Source organism: Eleginops maclovinus, chromosome 12, assembly GCF_036324505.1.
Source record: "Eleginops maclovinus isolate JMC-PN-2008 ecotype Puerto Natales chromosome 12, JC_Emac_rtc_rv5, whole genome shotgun sequence".
Taxonomy (NCBI): domain Eukaryota; kingdom Metazoa; phylum Chordata; class Actinopteri; order Perciformes; family Eleginopidae; genus Eleginops; species Eleginops maclovinus.
In genome coordinates, this window is record NC_086360.1 from 24,800,345 (window position 1) to 24,822,160 (window position 21,816).

The window sequence follows — 21,816 nt, forward strand, 5'->3', positions numbered from 1 at the left end:
TAGAAATGCGTGGGACGTTTTCCTTTCAAATAATAATTGTAATATGTGATATGTCCATCTTCAAATGAGAAACATCACAATCCTGTCGCTATTGACCAAATGGTCTTGAGTAACTGAGAGAAATGCAAATGTGTTGTTTAAACAATAGTGAAAAAACACTTCCCAATTAAAAATATATTTGTATTTATTGGTTACTTACAATTAAATGTAGGTGACAAAAGTAACCCATTTACATAACAACTTATAATGAATATTGTAATTTAAACTGTACCTAAATCTACACTACTGTATTATACCAGTAAGTTATTATTATTATTAATGATGCATTTACATGTATGCAGCATTTGAATCATTTGAATTGCTTCTGAAACTATTTTGTCTAAACTAAGCTGTACTTGCTGTCAGTTAAATGCTCTGTAGGCGAGAAAAAACATGTGAAATAAAGCAATAGCATGAAATGGCAATATAATCAGCATTGTTTGTATGTTTCCTGTTCACTTTATGATTCATCTGTTATTCTCTTTTGCTATTCATTGACTTTGCAGCTGCCACCGACTTGTTAACCCCGTGCTGTGCTTTGTTGTGTTGTGTTCCCTCACTTTGCAGCCCTGTCTGTCTGCTCTCTGCTTGACAGAGCCGGAAGCCGCACCGTCGGGGCTTCCAGTGTTTCCGCTGCTGTGACTCAGGTTGGAGAGGGTTTGGCGAGGGAGCAAGTCAGGGTGTTGCGTCACTTCATACTTGGCACTGTGGAGGGAACGTTCTGTGCTGAGTCTAAGCACGTGCCCACTCCTTACATGCACGCCTACTCCAAAAAAAAAAATCAAGTTTTGACATAATCACTAGCATGTCGTGTCAACAACACATCCTCATGACCCACAAACTCCCCGTGCACTGCTGAACTCTCGCACCTCGGTGAGAAGAAAAGCGGCTCCTCCTCCTCTTCCAGGGAACTGTTTACTGTTCTGCAGGAGGAGCGGGGGGAGGAGGAGGTGGAAGGTGCAATTCTATATGCAGCCAAATCGCCTGTTTCACCCGGTTTATTTTTCTGGAAATGAAGATATTCTGCCAACAATTGGAGCAGAGTGGGGGTGGAGCCCCTCCAACACGGGGCTATCTTTTGGCGCACAGCATCTGTTGCTGAAATAGGGACTTTGTGTCAGCTATCTTCCAGAACTGTTCCTCCTGCACTTGTTGTTTGTCAACTCTAGTGAGCATTGGCAGTGGTTGAAGAAGTACTCGGATGTTTTACTCAAGTGAAACAAGCAATACTACAGTGTAAAAACACTCTGATACAAGTAGAAGTCTTACATGTAATACCATATTCAAGTAAAAGAATCAAAACCTTACAGAATATACTTAAAATACCAAAAGGGAAATGACTAATAATGCAGAATAGCCCATTTCGCCTCCAAAAGTCAGTAAAATATAAGTTTATATTCAAGTCAAGTACCTCAGACTTGTAGTACAGTACTTGAGTATATGTACTTCCACCATGGATCACTGTAATGTATCATTGTATACATTTTATGATCACAGAATGCTTTCAGACATGAGTCACTGCATTGCAGACAGGATTAGCCTCAACTGAAGAGGTACTGTTTTAGAGAGGTGTGGCCCTCCCCTCAGCATGTTGTGAACTGTTGCATTGCGATACATTGTGACATCCCTCGCTTTATTAATGTACACAAAAGTATCACGGCAAAACCAACATGTATGTTTGAGGAATCACAGAGGCATATGAGGACAAAAGTGCAGAAAATGTGTGTGGGACGTTTGGCCTACTGTCTGAGTTTTCTCACATAAACAGCCCCAGGCAAGAGCATGTACCTAAATAATGGCTACAGTGTTCGGCCAAGTGAAATTTTTCAGAGGCAGCATTGCTCAATCCCAGCAACCCCAGAGCTGAGTGAGGTTTTCTAGGAAATGTACCGATGAATGAACCTCCCACTTCATGGAAAGCATTACACTCTCTTTCCTTTTTTGTAAAGCTGAGGGTCTTGTTACACTTCAAAGTGGACTGGCTACAGTTTAGTTCACATATGTATTTGTATACACAAACAATAACCAATCCTATAAATCACACATGTGCAATGCGTTATGAAAATGCATTACAATACTAGCAACCTCATTCAAGGTTTCAAGGTTTTATTGGTCAGCACATACAACGTATATGTTGTGCAAATCTTATATCCCATGCTCCTCCAACAAATCAACATACATGGTGCGAATAAGATAAATAAAATAGTGCAAAAAGAGAGAAGAATATTTACAATAACAACAATAAAGATTTGAGGATGTGAAATATATGCATATGTGGAATACATTGAGAGTATTTAAACACTTTACACTGTTGAATGAGGAGGTATGGGCAGATGCATATATTACGTATAACAGATGTATATGGCAGATATGTATAATATATAGATATGTGTACTATATACAGATGTGTATGGCAGATGTGTATAATATACAGTGGGGCAAAAAAGTATTTAGTCAGCCACCAATTGTGCAAGTTCTCCCATTTAAAAAGATGAGAGAGGCCTGTAATTTTCATCATAGGTACACTTCAACTATGAGAGACAGAATGGGGGAAACAATCCAGGAAATCACATTGTAGGATTTTTAATGAATTTATTGGTAAATTCCTCGGTAAAATAAGTATTTGGTCACCTACAAACAAGCAAGATTTCTGGCTCTCACAGACCTGTAACTTCTTCTTTAAGAGGCTCCTCTGTCCTCCACTTGTTACCTGTATTAATGGCACCTTTTTGAACTCATTATCAGTATAAAAGACACCTGTCCACAACCTCAAACAGTCATACTCCAAACTCCACTATGGCCAAGACCAAAGAGCTGTCAAAGGAGACCAGAGACAAAATTGTAGACCTGCACCAGGCTGGGAAAACTGAATCTGCAATAGGTAAGCAGCTTGGTGTGAAGAAATCAACTGTGGGAGCAATTATTAGAAAATGGAAGACATACAAGACCACTGCTAATCTCCCTCGATCTGGGGCTCCACGCAAGATCTCACCCCGTGGGGTCAAAATGATCACAAGAACGGTGAGCAAAAATCCCAGAACCACACGGGGGGACCTAGTGAATGACCTGCAGAGAGCTGGGACCAAAGTAACAGAGGCTACCATCAGTAACACACTACGCCGCCAGGGACTTAAATCCTGCAGTTCCAGACGTGTCCCCCTGTTTAAGCCAGTACATGTCCAGGCCCGTCTGAAGTTTGCTAGAGGGCATTTGGATGATCCAGAAGAGGATTGGGAGAATGTCATATGGTCAGATGAAACCAAAATAGAACTTTTTGGTAAAAACTCAACTCGTCGTGTTTGGAGGAGAAAGAATGCAGAGTTGCATCCAAAGAACACCATACCTACTGTGAAGCATGGGGGTGGAAACATCATGCTTTGGGGCTGTTTTTCTGCAAAGGGACCAGGACGACTGATCCGTGTAAAGGAAAGAATGAATGGGGCCATGTATCGTGAGATTTTGAGTGAAAACCTCCTTCCATCAGCAAGGGCACTGAAGATGAAGCGTGGCTGGGTCTTTCAGCATGACAATGATCCCAAACACACCGCCAGGGCAACGAAGGAGTGGCTTCGTAAGAAGCATTTCAAGGTCCTGGAGTGGCCTAGCCAGTCTCCAGATCTCAACCCCATAGAAAATCTTTGGAGGGAGTTGAAAGTCTGTATTGCCCAGCGACAGCCCCAAAACATCACTGCTTTAGAGGAGATCTGCATGGAGGAATGGGCCAAAATACCAGCAACAGTGTGGAAACCTTGTGAAGACTTACAGAAAACGTTTGACCTCTGTCATTGCCAACAAAGGGTATATAACAAAGTATTGAGATGAACTTTTGTTATTGACCAAATACTTATTTTCCACAATCATTTGAAAATAAATTCATTAAAAATCCTACAATGTGATTTTCTGGATTTTTTTTTCTCATTCTGTCTCTCATAGTTGAGGTATACCTATGATAAAAATTACAGGCCTCTCTCATCTTTTTAAATGGGAAAACTTGCACAATTGGTGGCTGACTAAATACTTTTTTGCCCCACTGTATATATATATGTGTGTGTGTACTATAAACAGATGTGAGTAGACATTCACAGAGCTCAGGAGTTCAGCAGTCTTATAGCCTGTGGTATAAAACTGTCTCTGAGTCTGGTGGTCTTGGTCATCATCACAGTTCCAGAGTATCTGGATCTATTTCCCATGTAAGGGTGTGAGTTATGATAGGCACACATTTATAGGAATGGCCTGACCATTTAACCGTAACACATTGTCTGTCTGAGTCAAGAACCGCTCTGCTTAGCACAACAGCCACAAGCACGATATGTTCATCATGCTTTTTGTTTGTCCTGACACCAGACTCCCCCATGAAAGGTTGAGTAAGAATGCAGAAGTCCCACTAGACAGGAAGTGCTGTGGAACAAAGGAAACTGTAGACTTCTTGAAAAACATCTGTAATTAAGTGTGGGAATGTAAACTTGGCAGGATAGAGAAACACGGTGTCTCATAATCATTGCAAGACGTCTTAACCTGTGTGAAATGAAGTCATATCAGTGGAGATAGTTTGATGTGTCAATCAATCTACTCTAAAATTCATTGGGAGAGGAAAAGCTATCATCTTCTCTGCCATTAGGCAAAAATAAACAGTCATTTCTAAATGTTTAAATCCTATTAAATCAAACATGTTACCTCAGGCAAATACAGAGCAATTAAAAGAGGGTTATGACAACCACTCTCCATCAGACCATAAACTAGTGATGCTAATAAAACCTGATAACCTTTCATGTGTAATAGGTGTAGCAACTGCAGTAAGTGTGGTACCTGTCATCATATCCTTATCAGTTGCTCCATTCATGCTTGTAAGGCTTTATGACTGTAGTTGTTAAACGTACTGTTACATAAGCCGAGATCTGCGACAATGAGGATACAGGCGTAATAATTAATTACAGGCATATGAGTTTTATGTTTCTGCACATTACACATACAGTACTCATAAAATGCATGTTCTCTTATTTTAGAAAATAAATTGAGACTTAGATTAGCTGTCACAAAGTCACAGCCAATGTAAGTTGACATTTCATTCCTTTCTGTTTCTCTTGTTCAGTTTGGCCTGTAGCTGGCTTATCATACACCCTCTCTGTTATACAATGGCAGCCTATCTGACCCCAAGCCCAGTGTCAGGTGAGTTAACACTGGCACTGAGTTGTTCAAGGAAGCTTTGTGGACCGTTGAGGAGTGCACTAATTTAGGATCACCACAAGGTTGTAAAACTGGCGTGGCACAAAGTGCGACATGTCCACAGCTTTTACATTAGGGGTCCCTGTGGCTGGGTTGTGTTACATACCATAAAATAAAACACATATCTCCCGTTATGACACAGAAGTCAGAGGACAGAAACATGTATGTATGTATGTATGTATGTATGTATGTATGTATGTATGTATGTATGTATGTATGTATGTATGTATGTATGTATGTATGTATGTATGTATGTATGTATGTGTATGTGTGTATGTTTTGCATGTATTTAATATTTTATCTATTAGATTCTTCATTTAGTTCTGTATTTACATATACATTTATAGTGTTAGATGTATTCTTACTTATGGCATTTATCATCCTCTGTAGTGCAGCTCCTCAGTAAATGTTCGCTCGTCCCATGTTGTCAAACTATATCAATATTTTTGCCTTTTTCCAATACATTATAAACCAAGAATGAACTGAAAACTCACAATTAAGTCACTGTGTTGACCTCATATGACCTTATACAAATGCTTAAAGAAAAAATATGATCATTATGTACCAGCTGCTTTCTATGCCTTTTTTCGAAACTGGTTGCCTGGTGTGACCTTCATTGATTGATAACGGAGGAGCAAATAGTTCTGCAGAAGTAGGCGGGGATTCCAGCAACTCCAGCGACCATTGGCTTCTTCAGAAACCTCAGCCCAACACACACAGGCCAAATCCAACTGCAGTCTCGACAAAGGAAGAAATAGTCGGTGTGGCTATAGAAAACATGAAGCAATGCATCTGATTCATCAACATGGACAAGTGTACACTGCTCCTCGATTTGTTTCCATTTTTTTTCTCGTTGTTTGTTGTGCACAAACATGTTGTGAAAAGCAGCTTGTTCTTGCGTGATGAGGATCGAACAAACAAAATACTTGGAAATCAGGTATTCATTACCCAGATCTTCACATAGATACCAATATGTACTAGTAAATATTTTTTTAAAAATAGACTTTTGTAATAAACTGTTCCCACTCCAGCATGTGGGAGTAGGGGCGTGCCAGGATAAGGTTGTGAAGCCAGCCACCCTGTTGTGATGATGCATTCACGTGCCTCGTAAAAGCAAGAGCTACATATAAAATGAGTTGTCTTCGGTAGGAACTTGCAAATCAGCCTGGTTATTAAAAGTTTAGGTAAGTCAAAAAAACATATATGCTTTGAGTTGTTATAGGAGAATATCTGGGACAAAATGTGCAAATAATATATACATATTTATGATGGGGTCTTCCTTCATAAATTATTAAAATTATTAAACTGTCAATGTGACTTTTGTTGTTGAATACAATATTCCAAAAAGTATATTGTATCGGTGCTTTGGATAGACCTATTGCTATTTTAAAATACTAACCATCTTAACTGATTGAATTATAATTCCATTTGGGATTTTTTTACATATTTCCCCCAGTCTTTTAAAGTACCTGAAAGCAACATCAATCTAGTCCCGCCCTCTTTTCACCAATCCCAACCTGTGATTGGTCCACTGCACCTTCACTCACTCCTATGAATGGACAATTCCAAAAACCGAGTCACATTTCCTCGTAGCCAATCACAGGGCCGCTTTGTGATGACACCGTGGGATTCCGCGAAATTGTTTCTTGGAGTTGAGGGAAGTGCCGCTCACAGAGATATAGCACAAGTTGACGCAAGTGTGGGAGTGCACAGAAAGGAGGAATAAACGCAGACACAAGAGCTTGCAGCTCAGTCGGATAGAGCGGCGTGCTTTATTGTTCCGGCAATTAGAAATAAAAAAAACAACCTCGAGGGAGAAGGAGAGAGGGAGACATACAAACGGCTATCTTTCCTGTGGGGGTGTTTAATCATCCGCCCTGCAACCTCAACACGAAAAACGCAGCCTTTGCGGAATAGTCACATTGAAGACGGCACGTGTGGATGCTTAACCACATGTTTCCTTTGGGGACCGCGGTCTGATCAGCGTCATCAACATTGTCGGATTGTTTCTGGATAACAGCTCCTGTAGACACACTGTTTCTCTCCTCCACCCGCAGATCTGCTTTTGGTGATGTCAGAGGTGGCTGTTTCTGCAGACTGTGACCCCAGCCGACCACAGGGGCGCACAGAGGACAAAGAGAACCAGGAGAACAGGACTTTACTGATGGTGGCAATGATTCTATTGGACTTGAACAAATGCAACCCTAACGCCATCAGTCCCGGGGACAGCAGATGTCTCGGGGGGAACAGCGAGGTGGAGGAGAAAGTGGAGCGGGGGAGCTGCAGGCTGAGCGCCGGGGACAGCCGGGTTACACCCAAACAGTCCCGGATCAAGAAGAAGGTGGTGAAGGCGAGACAGGAGTGTCCGGAGAAGAGACACTGCTGTCCCTTCACTGGCTGCGGGAAGGTGTATGGCAAATCGTCCCACCTCAAAGCCCACCTCAGGGTGCACACCGGTGAGTGAGGCTCCATACAACTAACGTGTTGTTCTGGTGACGAAAGCAAAACTGCTCTGCGTCACTCACTTATATCATCATTATTTCAGATGCATGGTAAAGATAAAGGACACAGTAAAGACCACATGTTCCTGCAAATGAATAACACATTATAGGAAAGGTGGTCCCATGAATTGGGGGGTGGGGGTGAGGGGTGGGGGGGGGGTGAGTGTGAGGCTGACTGGGCGGGGGAGTGAGGCTCTCAGAATATTGGAACACCGCGTGCCTCCGCCCATATTTGTTATGCACACTAGATTGTTCAGGTATGATAATACAGAAACATCCTGGACCACAATAACAGATGATGTTATCCAAATAAGTCCCCCGAGTTCTGAATCGTGCGTTACCTACATTATCTAACTTGTTGTTGTGTTTATATGCATGTCATGTATTGTAATAACAGCGACATGTTGACCCCTCAGCTTCAGATCCACATGCAGGTCACTGCGACACTGTTGCCCCCTCATGTTCTTGTCCGCAGATAACCCTGCACCACCACTTCCGCATACGTCATCCGCCTCCCCCTCCCCTACCGTCAGGTTGTAAACAAGGGCAGACATGTGGTTCAGTGGAGCACATGGAGAGGAGGGGGTGGGGGCGGCCACAGTTCTTTCTTATTTGATATTTTTGCTCTTATGACTCACCATATCCAAATCAATATGTTTTGTTATTGTTCCGAGAATTGTTGATTCAGGCCTTCCCAAAAAATCGAGAAAAACAAAATCCTTTTGGGAAACGAACTCTGTATGGCTGCTCCCCCCTCCCCCCACCTTCCTCTCAAACTTGATTTATTGTGTACTGGGTGTTCTTGTTATTTATTGCCTGCCCTCCCTCTTTCAATGGCTAAGAATACAAATGATTGGATCTTAATAAAACTTACTTAGTTTGAGTAAAACCTATCGATTAAGTTTTCTCTTGTTTTTTTTAGGGGGGGGGGGGTCCTGGAGACCCTAGGTTCCTTGTAACAGTATTACCTTAATCTTAAGAAAATTAGGACATATTAAATCAAATATAATAATACTTCTCTTTCATTCAGACTTTTGGAAAAGATTGTGCAATTCTTAATATTGGGGTTCAGAAAGCCAGTTGTTGATGTGGCTAAAATACAATGGATAAGCATGTCAAGGAAACACAGAAAATAATAACAACAATAAGTTATAAATACCATATATTATCATCATCATATAATTCAATTGATAATAGTATATTGTTATATATTATTAATTAATAATCATTATGATTATTATTACTATGAATATCACATGTTTGTATACATTATTAAAATAATAGCATTGTGTATTATTATCCTCAAAGTAAAAATCGTAAGGATTATTATTATTATCATCATCATTGTTATTATTTATTTAACTTTTTGTCCGTTGGTCCCAAAATTATGAGGAAAAATGTCAATATCAGCAAAACAGAGTATTTTTGAGTTAGATTTTTTTTTAATGAAATAAATGCAGGTGAGAGTCTTTAAAAGTGTAGTCATTTAAACTGTATGTGTGTGTCCTCAGGTGAGCGGCCCTTCGAGTGTACCTGGCCTGACTGCGGCAAGAAGTTCTCCAGATCAGACGAGCTGACGCGTCACTACCGCACACACACGGGCGAGAAGCGATTCAACTGTCCCATGTGTGCCAAGTGCTTCATCAGGAGCGACCACCTGACCAAACATGCCCGGCGACACGCAGGCTTCCATCCCAGCATGCTTCAGGGCTCCAGCGCGGCCAAGAGACGCCGCTGCTCCCTGTCCTTGTCCTCCTCTGACTCTGGAGACCAAAGCCCTGTCGGGGTGTGAGATACTCTCTCCTTGCTGTGCATACATACATGAAGGTACATGCAGTAGAAAGAGAGCACACACAGACACAATGTTTGCACCTTCACACTAATCCCGTCCAATCAATCAGCTCCACCAGCCAGACCACTCTGTAAAACCTTTTTCTATGCATGTAACATGTTGCAACAGCAAACAGAAATATAAGTTATGTATTCAAACTCGACCCCTGTTACTTCCTGAGATAATTGGTATTTATTATTCAGGGTCAATTTCTATTTGCTTTGCCATTTATTATCAGTACTTTGTGTTATTTGTGTTTCTTTCCGCTGGAATGATCTGTAATCTATTAACCATTCATGTTTTATTAACACTACATGTGTTTTGCTGCCTCACAAACTTCATTTACACAAAGAAAACAAATCATTACTGAGATATTGAAGTGGGTTTAGATGTTTTGGGAATGCCCTTTAGTACATACACACTCATACTCGTACAGTAACTCGAGTCCAGGACCAGATGAATGTACAGTACAGCAGTATTGTCATGTAAATATATAAACAGATTAACTTTCAGATGGATGATTAACTCAGTGTACTGTAGTTTAGTGTTATTAGAGGATAATAAAACAAAGCTATTATATAGAGGATGACAGAGTTTTTTGTATTTTATAGTGATATATATCGGGCTATGGACTTGTAGGGTATAGTTTGCTTGTACAGTTTCTTGGGTTGGGCGTCACATCACGATTAAGTTACAAATAATTAACCTTTACACAAAGGCAAACCTTGTAGGGAAATACATTTAAAACATTTGCAATGCTTTTCCAGGCTTGAATGTTAACAGTGCAGGGATTAACACAACAGGGTTAAACCTTTTAAAAGGGAAAATGATATATAATGATACATATTTAGTATTAAAAAAAGAGGTCTGTGCCTTTTTTCAGAGTTTGTTTTTAGCAGAGAGGATTTTCTACATCTTGGAAAATCTTCATATTCTATATATTGATATTCAAACACTTGGAATATCAATGACTGTCTGTAATGCCAACCGTGCCAGTTGTTCATTGAACTACCTTTTGTTTACTCTGTATCTGGACTGCATTTCATCAGGGAATAATGTGATGCATTACCCCCCCCCCCCTTTTTTTGTGGAGACATGGAAGCACAACATTTCAACAGGAAGTCATAAAACCTTTTTTTATTTCTATTTTACATCGTAGCATTTTGAGGCAAGCTCTTTGTTATTAGTTTATGAATTCCATCCTGAAGCATGTTTGTATGTATTTGTTTGGTACATAGATTTTTCTATTTGTTTGGTAATCTTTTATAACGTAACCAACGGGGTGAGAGAACCTTTTCGTCCACTACTGGAGCTAGAAACATTGTTGATTGTCTTTTTACAAATGCTACATTAAAACGTCCAGATAGAGTTAAGTTAGGTGTAGTAAAGCTTGTAGGACATGTATTTGTACAATGCTGTTGTTTTTATTTTCATGGCATTATGACAACTGTGATTAGATGTTGGTGCCTTTCAGGTCGACGCCTTTACTTCTGATGCTACTGTAATCAGGGACTGTCAACGCAGAGCCCATGTTATCGCAAAAATACATAGCTGTGTAATAATTACTGCTCAAAGGTTTTAACATTAAAATTATTTTTCTTTCTAAACAGTTGCTCATTTTTTCTGTCCCACAACACACACTATACTCACACCTTTTATAAATGAACAGAGGCTCTTCTTTATTGCTGTGGGAAGTACTCGGATCTTGTACTCAAGTAAAAGTCCTGCAATCAAAATGTTACTCTAGTAAAAGTACAAAAGTATTATCATCGAAATGTATATTTAAAGTAGAGTCAGATTGAGCCATTTCAGAATAATACATCTGATATGTTTTATAATTAATGATCATTAAAGTGTTATCAAAGCTGGTAAAGGTGCAGCTAGTTTTGATGACTTTACTCCAGGTGGAACTAAAGTCTGATTTATGTGTTGATTTTATTTCATTTCATTGCTCAAAATCTGCAAGCAGTAACTCAAGGTATTTAATTGATGTAGTGGAGTAAAAGTCCACGATTTACCTCTGAATTGTATCAAGGTTGAAATACAAAGCAGCAAAAATATTCATGTACAGATTGTACCTACATCTACATTTTAATGACATCCTCCTGGCAAAGGACTCTGGAGACCATGTGATTCTTGTCCTCCTGGACTTAACTGTGGCTTTTGATACCGTGGACTACAACATCTTAGTGCCTGGGTTGCAGCACCTAGTGGGCATTTCTGGTACCGCCCTGGACTGGTTCAAGTCCTATCTGGCAGACAGAACCATGTGCATAAGCCTTGGTGGTTCTGAGTCCCGCACTGCTCCGCTGTCATATGGGGTTCCACAGGGTTCAGTTTTAGGGCCCCTGCTTTTCTCATTGTACCTGCTGCCCCTGGGTTCAATCCTGAGAAAGCATGGTATCTCTTTTCATTGTTACGCTGATGAAAGCCAGATCTATGAGCCACTGAAGAAGAAGGATGCTTTCTCCCTGAAACCACTTCTGTTATGTCTTGAAGACATTAAAGCCTGGATGTCCATGAACTTCTTAAAATGTAATGAAAACAAAACAGAAGTGATGGTGTTCGGTCCCAGTGGCTCTTGTGAACCCCCTCCTGTTGACTTGGGCCCCTTAGAGCACTACAGGAAGCCAACAGTCACAAACTTGGGTTTTAAGATGGACAGTGATTTTAAACTGGACCGGCAAATTGGTGCAATATTGAAGTCCAGGTTTTTTTAATCTTAGGCAGCTGGCAAAGGTGAAACCCTTTCTTGCACATAAGCACTTTGAAACAGTAATCCACGCCTTTATTACATCTCGACTGGATTACTGTAATGCACTTCATCTTGGAGTTAGCCAGTCCTCCCTTGCACGTCTCCAGTTAGTCCCAAATGATGCCGCTCGCCTCCTAACTGGAACACGTAAAAGGGAACACATTACTCTCATTTTAGCCTCCCTCCACTGGCTGCCTGTACATTTTAGAGTCCATTTTAAGATTCTTTTATTTGTTTTTAAATCTTTAAAGGCTCTTGCCCCGTCTTACCTCTCTGAGCTGCTCCATCCTTACACTCCTGCCCGGTGCCTCAGGTCAGCTGATCAGCTGCTCCTGGAGGTACCAAGGCCTAAACGGAAGCTCAGAGGGGATAGAGCCTTTTCTGCTGCCGGTCCTAATCTGTGGAATGACCTCCCATTGCATATTAGACAAGCCCCTTCACTGCCCATTTTGAAAACTCGTCTTAAAACCCATTTCTATTCCTTGGCTTTTAACCCAGCATGAGACTCTGCTTCTGTTTTTGTTTCATTGGTCTTGTTGTTTTGATATTGTTATTGTGTTTTGTGCTACGTGTTCTCATCCATTTGCAGGACTTTGTTTCAGCTGCGGCGGTTTTTAAAGGGCTTTATAAATAAAGTTGATGACGATTGGTATCTTTGTACCACTGTGTGTAAATAAGGTGTAACAAAGAAAGAGTTAGGTAGAAACGGGAGTACTCCATTAGCTTTGTGTTTATTTATTGTTGTCATACACCGCACATAACAATAACATTGTTAAATACTGTAATGGTAGTGTTTACATTACAAGAAAAATTTAAAAAATGAAACCAAAGAAAAACAATCATCACCCGTGTCTATTAAGAAAAACTTCATAAACAGCAAATGCTCTTCAAACAAACCAAATGATCCAATGGCAATTAATACACACGTCTTTTAAAACTTCTCGGTACTTAAGGCATACTCTAATTGCAAATGATCAATTTAGGAGGCAGGGAGGGAGGGAGTCATAAATGAAGAACATAACTGCTCCAACTCAATGGTCCTAGATGATGCAATTAATAAACAATTTCCAAAAATCAATCAAAAGAGACACATAGATGCCATCTCACTCATTATGTTGGCATTGTATGTCAGTTTACATGCATATGTCTGTGTGCTCGCTTCAGAATCCTTGTTTCTTTTAAACAGATATGGGAACAAAGTGTCCAGTGATGGAGAAAAACATATATTATGGGGGGTAACACAACATCGTGTGCGAGGAAATCTATCTTAAGGTCACCCGACGTTCCTTTGGCCTTGGTAAAAGGTTTGAGCATCATGTGTTAGAGGGTCGTGCAGCGATATGTAATCTCTCCCTTTTGACACAGTTCATTTCAGATAAGACACTGTCACTGCTATGCAGGAAAGAGTACACAGATATGAGCCCAACAAAAGAAAAAATGTGCAAATTCAAACAAAACCAGTCAAGTGGTTGCACAATCAAAATAGGGCAGAAATCAAATGTGCAACCAGCTACTTCCTTTTCATTTCCCACTTATGTATTCAGTCCAGTGCTTTTCATGCAATGTGTTCCTAAGCTATTCATGTTCACAGGTTCATCCCTTTACTCTGCGTTGAAGATATGAAACATATCCAGCCAATAAGTGTTGAGGGTGGAGTGAATGAGTGCAGCCACCGGGCCTGTGCTACATAACAACCCTGTACAGTTCAATGAATATGGTACTAGATATCCTCTATTCAGGGATTCCACACTCCTAAAACATCTCCATGTCAACAAATACAATCAAACGTATCATCAGTCTTAAGCATTAAATAAAAACTAAATTAAAAAAACTACAAAAATGCAAAGGTGCAACCCAGAAAGAAGCCGTTGAGTCATCAGTTATGATGGTTGTTATTCTTCAGGGAAATGGATTACTCTTTACAGCATCAATTGACCTTCTGTCCACTAATATTAGTGTGTTACATCATGTTCATCAGGAGAAGGGCTCTCGAACACGTCCTGCCATAGGAGGAAACCACCACTTCTACTTAAATACACATTGAATATTTTCATCCGTCTTCCTTCTCCTACACGTTAAACCAAATACTCTATATGTTAATCGGATTACTCCTCATTGTCATCATAGCACTTAACTGTCATTACAATACGCTACCAATACTTCACTGTCACCACTGTGGAGGCGAAGTAAACTCACAGCAGATGAAGATTGGGGGTTATATTGTGTGAAAGGGGGAGGGGTTAGAAGGTCAGGGGGGGAGGGGGGTTACTGTATTTGACAGGTGGTGGAGGAGGTGGCCTGGCAGCACATGCAGGTGGGGTTGACTGATTTGGGCGGGATCAGATCCAGGTCCTCGTCGTCCGGGATCTCGTCTAGGCGGTAACCATCTTTCAGCAGCTGGATGTTCAGATCCTGATTGATTTGCTGGAGAATGGGAGGACGGAGAGAGGACACAACTTAACAACTGATTATACACTAAAGTAAGTCATCAGTATGTGAATCAGTCCATCATATTGTATCTGTTAGTGGTGTTTAGATCTCTTGAACCAGACTCCTACCTTATAGGATCAGACATTTAGTTGTGCAAAATTAAAATGATCAACAACATTTTTGGTGCTGATTATCTGCTTCCATGTTTGTTACATTTTGCAAGAACATATAAAAGAGTTAGAGCGGTCAATAATGGATGGAAAGTGTCAATTTAAAATGAGTATGAGCTCTGGAGTCCCAAATCTGGTAGTTTGTTTGAACAGCTAGCCGATTAGCTACAAAAAAATGAAACTTTGTGAAACATAGTTTGACATTTTGGGGAATATTAATTATTATTTTTGATGATTGATACTAATTTCATGTTTGTAGCATATACTAAATATGAATCTACAGGTAGCTGCTAGCTAGCTTAGCTTAGCACAACGACTAGCCTTGCTGTATCCAGAGTTGACTGTCTAACAACACCTGTCAAACTCACTTACCTACATGTTATATATTGTTTGTCTAATCCATAAAACTCAGAGGTGTATCAAGGAAAATTGATCTTTTTACCGACTTAAAATCTCATGGCTTTTTCAAGCTCGTGACTGAGTAACATTTACAGTGGTAACCATGGCAAACTGGGTTAGGGCATGTTCACAGATGGCTGTAATGTTCATCACTTGGAGCTTTGTCATAAATGGGATGACTACTGTCCTGCTGGGATTTTTTAAAGGCAAAACAATGCTTTTGTTTGCACACAAAACAGAAGCAATGTCTTCATTTGATATCCTTGCATTTACCTTTATATGTAATACATGTCTAGACTACTCTTGATAACCCTGTATACTTTACTAGATAATAATTGCAATTCCCTTCTTTGTTAACTACAGGTCAATCATGCTGTTGGCAGGGTGAATTGACAACCTGCACTTGTTGGCTTGAATACATTAAATCAAACAAGCTCACGTCAGAGACAGAGAATTGATGGAAACGAGGATTCCTCTGGGCAATAAATGATGTCTGTGATTTGCATTCAAATTGGCAGCAGCGGTGAAAATATGATGTTCAAGGGAGACACCCAGAGATGACATTACATTTATTTCCAGCATTGTGTTTCATGCAGTGTAATGACGCTCGGTAGCTCGGGGGCCACACAGAATTATAATGGATGAGCAGGATGGATATAAATGGGTTTTTGTTGGGACTGACGCATAAAAGCCGGGCTCTCTGGCCTCTTGACATTTATGGGAAATGGAGGGGAAAAGGCGAGACGATGGGGGGGGGGGGGGGCTGAATGAATGAGCAAATGTGAGCCGATTTTTGCTATATCACATTTCTTACCTCAGCAGAGGAGTATCCCGACGATGAGTATCTAGACATGTCAAAATCATCATCACTGAAACAAAGAAAGAGGTTAATGTGTTTAAGATTAAGCAAAATCTGTTTCTTTCCCCAGTCATTTTTCACGTACAATGAATTTGCTTTTGTGTATGATGAATTAAATAAAAACAGTAAGAGAAAACTAAATTATAAATAAAAGCACATTCAAAAATCCAGTAAGAAATGTAGAATAGAATAAATTACAATAAATAAATACTATAAAAAACATGTCTGAGACGATATGTTCAGTATTGCGCAATTAAACTGAAAAGGTTGATCCGTGTGTGTGTGTGTGTGTGTGTGTGTGTGTTACCTGTCTGTGTCTAGGGCCACCAAGGGCTTCTCATCTGGGCTCTGGTCTAAAGAGGAGTAGCCTTTATTGGGCACTACCAACCTGCACAGATGGGAAAAGTTAAGAGAATGAGAGCATGGAAAGAGATGGCAGAAATGATTATCAGAGGAGTAGTAAACGGGTGTAGAAGAGTATGAGAGGAAGAACAGAGGAAGAGATGGAAGAAGGAAAATAAATTCACTAACAGGAATAAGTGAGTAAGACTGGCTGAGCGGCTAAAAGGAAAGAAAGGATTGCCTGGAGGCGACCCCGCGGCAGAACTACAGGAACAAGTGAAGCATGAAAGACGTCTCATTTGTAACTCGAACATCTTACAAACGCAGAATCAATAAAACTATACTCTTGCCAGCCTCACTGGCAGACAGAAATAATGGACATGAGGATGAGATCCCTCTTGTCAAAGCCCATGAACACGTGTAGCTGATGTTACACATGCGTAGCACTGGGGACGACATGTCTGCACCACTTTGTGAAATGGCTGCTTTTGTCCTTACTCATTTAGGTTTTTTGTATATTCAAGATGTATTTGCACAATATGAGAAGATAAAATGCACTGTTAATATAAAATGAAAGAGTGTACAATTGTCATCGACTAAAAATAGCTTACTTATTATAAAATAACCACAATTCCTGCATGTACTCATCAGTAGCTTCAAACTTTTCTTGACATCGATTCATGTTTTGGGCCCAATCTTGGTAATTATGGCTTCAACACAAAGAGAGTCCCTTGCAAACATCTAATTTAAATACAGCACTCTGTGAGGTACAGTAAGCTAAACAGTATAATGTTTGTGATACTGTATGTAAACAAATGCAATAAGTTAAATATATTTGATTTAAGGTTGTATTGTTTTGAGGCTTTATAAGTTGTTGCTCAAAACATGCAATACTATAGCATTTGTTCACTCACATCTAGCACAGGTGTGGACTGTATTTAAGTGCTACATCCCACTCAGGACTTATATCGAGTTCATCACTTTAAACTAAAGACGTTTTAATGACTGTAATCGCTCAGAGAGACACCAGCCAGCCTCTAATTTTCTCCGCTAAACCGAGACCACATCGCTCACTTCTTACCGTGTCCGGGCCATGACATTGTTCTTCTTTGGCTGCTGGTTCACTGGACTTCCTACAGCCGTGCCGTTCTTCAATGAGCCCTTCCTAGCCAGCTCTCTCTGTTTCTCTGCACAAGAAACACACACAGGAACACACACACAATCACTTCTCAACTTTCTGTTGCAATTCCACCGCAAACTGTGGGTAGGTCTCTTCATAATTCAGTTCAATTTGAGTAAAGTTCTTCAATAGCGGTGATGATCAGGCATTAGAAATAGGTTGAGTTTGTTCTTAACTCTCATATAATTTCATTCTAAACATGCTAACATCACTAGGCTTTGCAGCACAGTAGAAGATGTGGCATCGAGGCATTTTCAGTGTCTGTTTGCAGGCGGAATCATTGCTGTCGGGGCTGAAGGTGCAGTTAAGTTTGGTAATATATTATGATCCAAAAGCCAAAGGGAATAAGTCAATACATTCAGAAACAACATGCTCTTGCCTCCCATTTCTCCCTGTTTTGATTGTCACAGATGAGTGATAACTAAACCAATACTATCAGTGTAGTCTGAGCCATCGGGGAGCAAAGAAAAATACATGAATGACACTAGACGATGTTGTATTTAAAATATATTGTGTCAGACAGAAAGGAGTTTTAACAGTCCATTAAATGCATATAACAGCCTTTTCCATCTCTAGTTAAATAAGCATGCATCAATAAGGGATTATGTTCAGATTGTATTTAATCAACAGGAAAAATGATGAGTGTTGAGCAGAACAGTATGAAAGAAAATGCTCTTACTCAAAACATGCAGGTTAGATGTAGAATAAAACAACCATTTTCATGAAATTCTTCCTAATGTACTTGTTTCTTTGAGTCTTTGGCTAAGAAAACACTACAGTATGAGAACAATAAGAAAGAGGTGCTGCTGCTCAATACTGGACTCTGTCCAAGGTGCTGAAATAAGCCTTTAAGGAGTGTAGCTTTTCTTAAAAGGCTAAAACTCCCAAAAGTAAAACAAACCAGAGTGGCAAACATTGCTGCCATGGATATCAAACAGCAGATATCAAATTAGACAATGAAATGGATTGAAGTTGCAGCAATAAGTTCAACTTCTTGATTATATTCCAGCAGCATAACAAGGATGATTAAACAACACGATATGACCACACAGCTTTGTTATAGGAAAGTTCTCTGAAAAACGTTCTTCACTGTTCAGATTCCATCGCCCGAGGAAATGAAATGCTGTAACACAATCTGTTTCTTGCCTGGAGATGATGACACATCTGGACATAAGAGGAGGATAGTCTTTCCAGGTCTTTAAATACACAGATGATTACAGGAAGATTACAGGCAGACAAAAGGCCTAAAAAAATACCATACAGATCTTTCTCACCTATCTTCCTCTGCAGGGGCGAGGGCTTGTAGTTGATGGTGACAGGTTCCACCTCTCGGGTGTCGGAGTCCGCCTCTGAGGCCGTGGACGAGGCCGGGTCCTGGAGACACAAAGATGAGCAGAAATGTGCATTACTGAGGCATTAATGAATAATGTATACCTGGTTGTTATGCACAATACAACGTGCCACAGACAAAGTGAATGAAACAGTTCATAAATAGATACAACATGTTTCTGAAATATTTAAACTACTTGGCAACATAATGTTCACCTTTATAGGCAACCTAGGTTTTGTCCAAGCTACCTCGGAGTGATAAAGACTGAAATGATGAAAACATCTAAAGTGAAAGCTAAAGCTGGGTGATTCTTGATCTGGTGAGGTTGCTCCAGAATCCTTTGGAGGGCGTAAGGGGAAACACCTCATCTATTAGTGGCTATATGACGCACAAGAGATGAATGGATGTGTACAAACGCCTGGAGACATGAGGTCAGACTACCTCGGGGTCTAGTCTGGCTTTCTTGCGGCAGAAGAGGCCGCCCTGCAGGCTGTAGTAACCCAGGGCCCCGCTACAGGCCACGGAGCCTACCGCTAAATCACATTCACTGATTTATTGTATCAATTCATTCTGATTTGACGGAACATACATGCACATGTTTGAGATTAGAAGCCGTTCACTAATCACGTTAAGGCAACACTAGTGGCGTTTATCCCGAGCAACTTGCTGCATGGATGCTGGGGATGTAGCAGCAGCAGCGGCGGTGGGATGGGATGTTTTCCCAGACATGACCGAGGCTGCTCACTACGCAGCAGACCGGGCGCTGCTGGCGATACACACAGAAAACGAAAACATACCTCCATGATTAAAATCTATTACCCTGTGACTAATTACACTTTCATTATGGGAAATTACTGTGGCCGAAAATGGTACACCAGGATATTACGCATGACAGCAGGTGATGGATCTGTCGGGATCCCGGAGCATAACATGATGAATGGAAGGCCTCAAACACTAGACATACCAAAATAACAGTGACAACAACAACAACAACAAAAAAACACTAGTTGATTTTCTCTAATTGAGATCTATTTTACCAGCGGCTGCATCTCCGCCTGCATCTCCGCCTCCTGCACGGCACTGGGCACCTGAAATCTATCTATTTCTTCCATCATGTTGGCAGCGCGCCTCTGTCCTCCTTCCTCTGGAAACGGTGTGTTTGTATCGGGTGGTTTCGACGAGTTATCGACGAGAGTGTGAGCGATCTCAGATTTGTACAAATCTCTGTAGTTCTCCGGTGGCGAGCCTCATCCCAGCAGGCAGTGTGTCGACGGTGGTGTGACGGTGACTCCAACACCCACTTCCGGGTAAGGGATTCCAAGCTGGGGTAGAGGGACCCAGAAGGGGCCGTTGACGGTGTACTACTATTGTGTCCCAAGCAAAATAAGTGATAGTCCAACACGTGGATAAACAGTGGTGAAGATTTTTATGAACTTTAATACAAGTTCAAGATACTTTACTTCTCCTCTTAATGTCAGAGGCAAATCTTGTACTTTATTAATTCAATATATAAATGTAATCAAAGTTAAAAGGCTAATGTTTTTCTATGAAAACAAATACTATGTTAACAAATAAACAGTTCTTTTTATTTATTTGTTATTATTATTCAGTTATTATTATAATAAGTTGAGTTGATATAAGAGTGGAAATGTGTGGGAAATTCACAAGTTACATTTAAGTGATATTACATTCATGGATCAATAATCATATCCAATACAATAGTACATATTATTTACATATGGATTATTCTGCATTTTTAAGGGTTTATATCCATCTTAAAATCAACAAAAGAAAAACCTTTAAATAATAAGAACAGAAGTAGTGTAAAAAATTATGCAGACTTGATTATTTACCTGTCTTCAAAGGTGAGTATATAATATATATATAGGTACAAAATTGTGCCCAAATTATCACAAAAATAATACCAATATAATCAAGGTACAATTTGGAGGTGTTATAGTAGTAATATGTTTTACCTGCTCAGTAAAAAAAACATGACTGATAGGCAGCCCCTTTTAAACAAGAAGCCCCTCCCACCTGTTTTACATGAGGAAATACAACTTATCCAACTTTAAAGAAAATAGCATTGACAGTGTCTAAACTACCACATATACAATTAAGAATAGGTAAACTAATTATATTTCATTAAACCGTTTCATTCAGAGATTACAGGGTTTTTTCCCACACACGTCAATCATTATGAATAAAAACAGTAATTACGGATCTCACGTGATCTTGAAGTTACGCGAGATTACATTATTTAGGGAAATGATCCGCCTCTGTGTTGCCAAACTAACTCGCAGGAGGAAACCTGCCACACTCTTCCAAACATGTAAGTCAATATGATGCGTGTTCAAAGGTTTGTCTAAGAACTAAAAGAAAGCAGTGTGAAGTGTACACCTATGGTTGCGTTACTACAGGGGAAGTAAAGAGTGAACATTTCGAGGGTTGTTTCACTTTTAAGTGAGAAATGAAGGGATTAGGGAATGTTTGGTGTATCTGTCTGGAGGCTCAATGGTCGCACAGTGAGCAGCTTCCCTTTTGTTATGACTTGTGTTTATTTGCACAAATCGCCTGCAACGACAAAGCAGTTGTGGTGGTAAATGTCCTCTTATTGAAGTACAGGCAATTTGACTTTTGATACTTTAAGCAGCTTATATATGTCTGATGCTATTGCTTTAAAACTTTAACTTAATTAAGTAACATTTAAAATGCATGGCTTTTACTTGTGACAGAGTATTTGTACTTTCATTTCAA

At 40.1% G+C, this 21,816-nt stretch overlaps 3 protein-coding genes across 3 annotated transcripts in view; 2 read left to right on the top strand and 1 right to left on the bottom strand.

Moving 5' to 3' along the window:
- The first annotated feature begins 6,875 nt into the window (after positions 1–6,875).
- On the top strand, positions 6,876–11,201 carry klf9 (Kruppel like factor 9). Its single transcript, XM_063896587.1, has 2 exons — positions 6,876–7,718; positions 9,275–11,201. The coding sequence occupies exons 1-2, from the start codon at positions 7,334–7,336 to the stop codon at positions 9,553–9,555; spliced, it is 666 nt and encodes a 221-aa protein (XP_063752657.1). The 5' UTR covers positions 6,876–7,333; the 3' UTR covers positions 9,556–11,201.
- Positions 11,202–13,061: 1,860 nt separating this feature from the next.
- On the bottom strand, positions 13,062–20,354 carry fam219ab (family with sequence similarity 219 member Ab). Its single transcript, XM_063896588.1, has 6 exons — positions 20,097–20,354; positions 19,004–19,103; positions 17,631–17,736; positions 16,515–16,595; positions 16,163–16,217; positions 13,062–14,773 (listed from the first exon to the last, which is right to left on the bottom strand). The coding sequence occupies exons 1-6, from the start codon at positions 20,172–20,174 to the stop codon at positions 14,615–14,617; spliced, it is 579 nt and encodes a 192-aa protein (XP_063752658.1). The 5' UTR covers positions 20,175–20,354; the 3' UTR covers positions 13,062–14,614.
- A 1,007-nt stretch (positions 20,355–21,361) lies between these two features.
- Positions 21,362–21,816, top strand: part of bco2l (beta-carotene 15, 15-dioxygenase 2, like) — a 34,153-nt gene continuing 33,698 nt past the window's right edge. Inside the window, 1 exon segment of the mRNA XM_063897187.1 lies at positions 21,362–21,391. The gene's annotated coding sequence lies outside the window, so the exon portion shown is untranslated.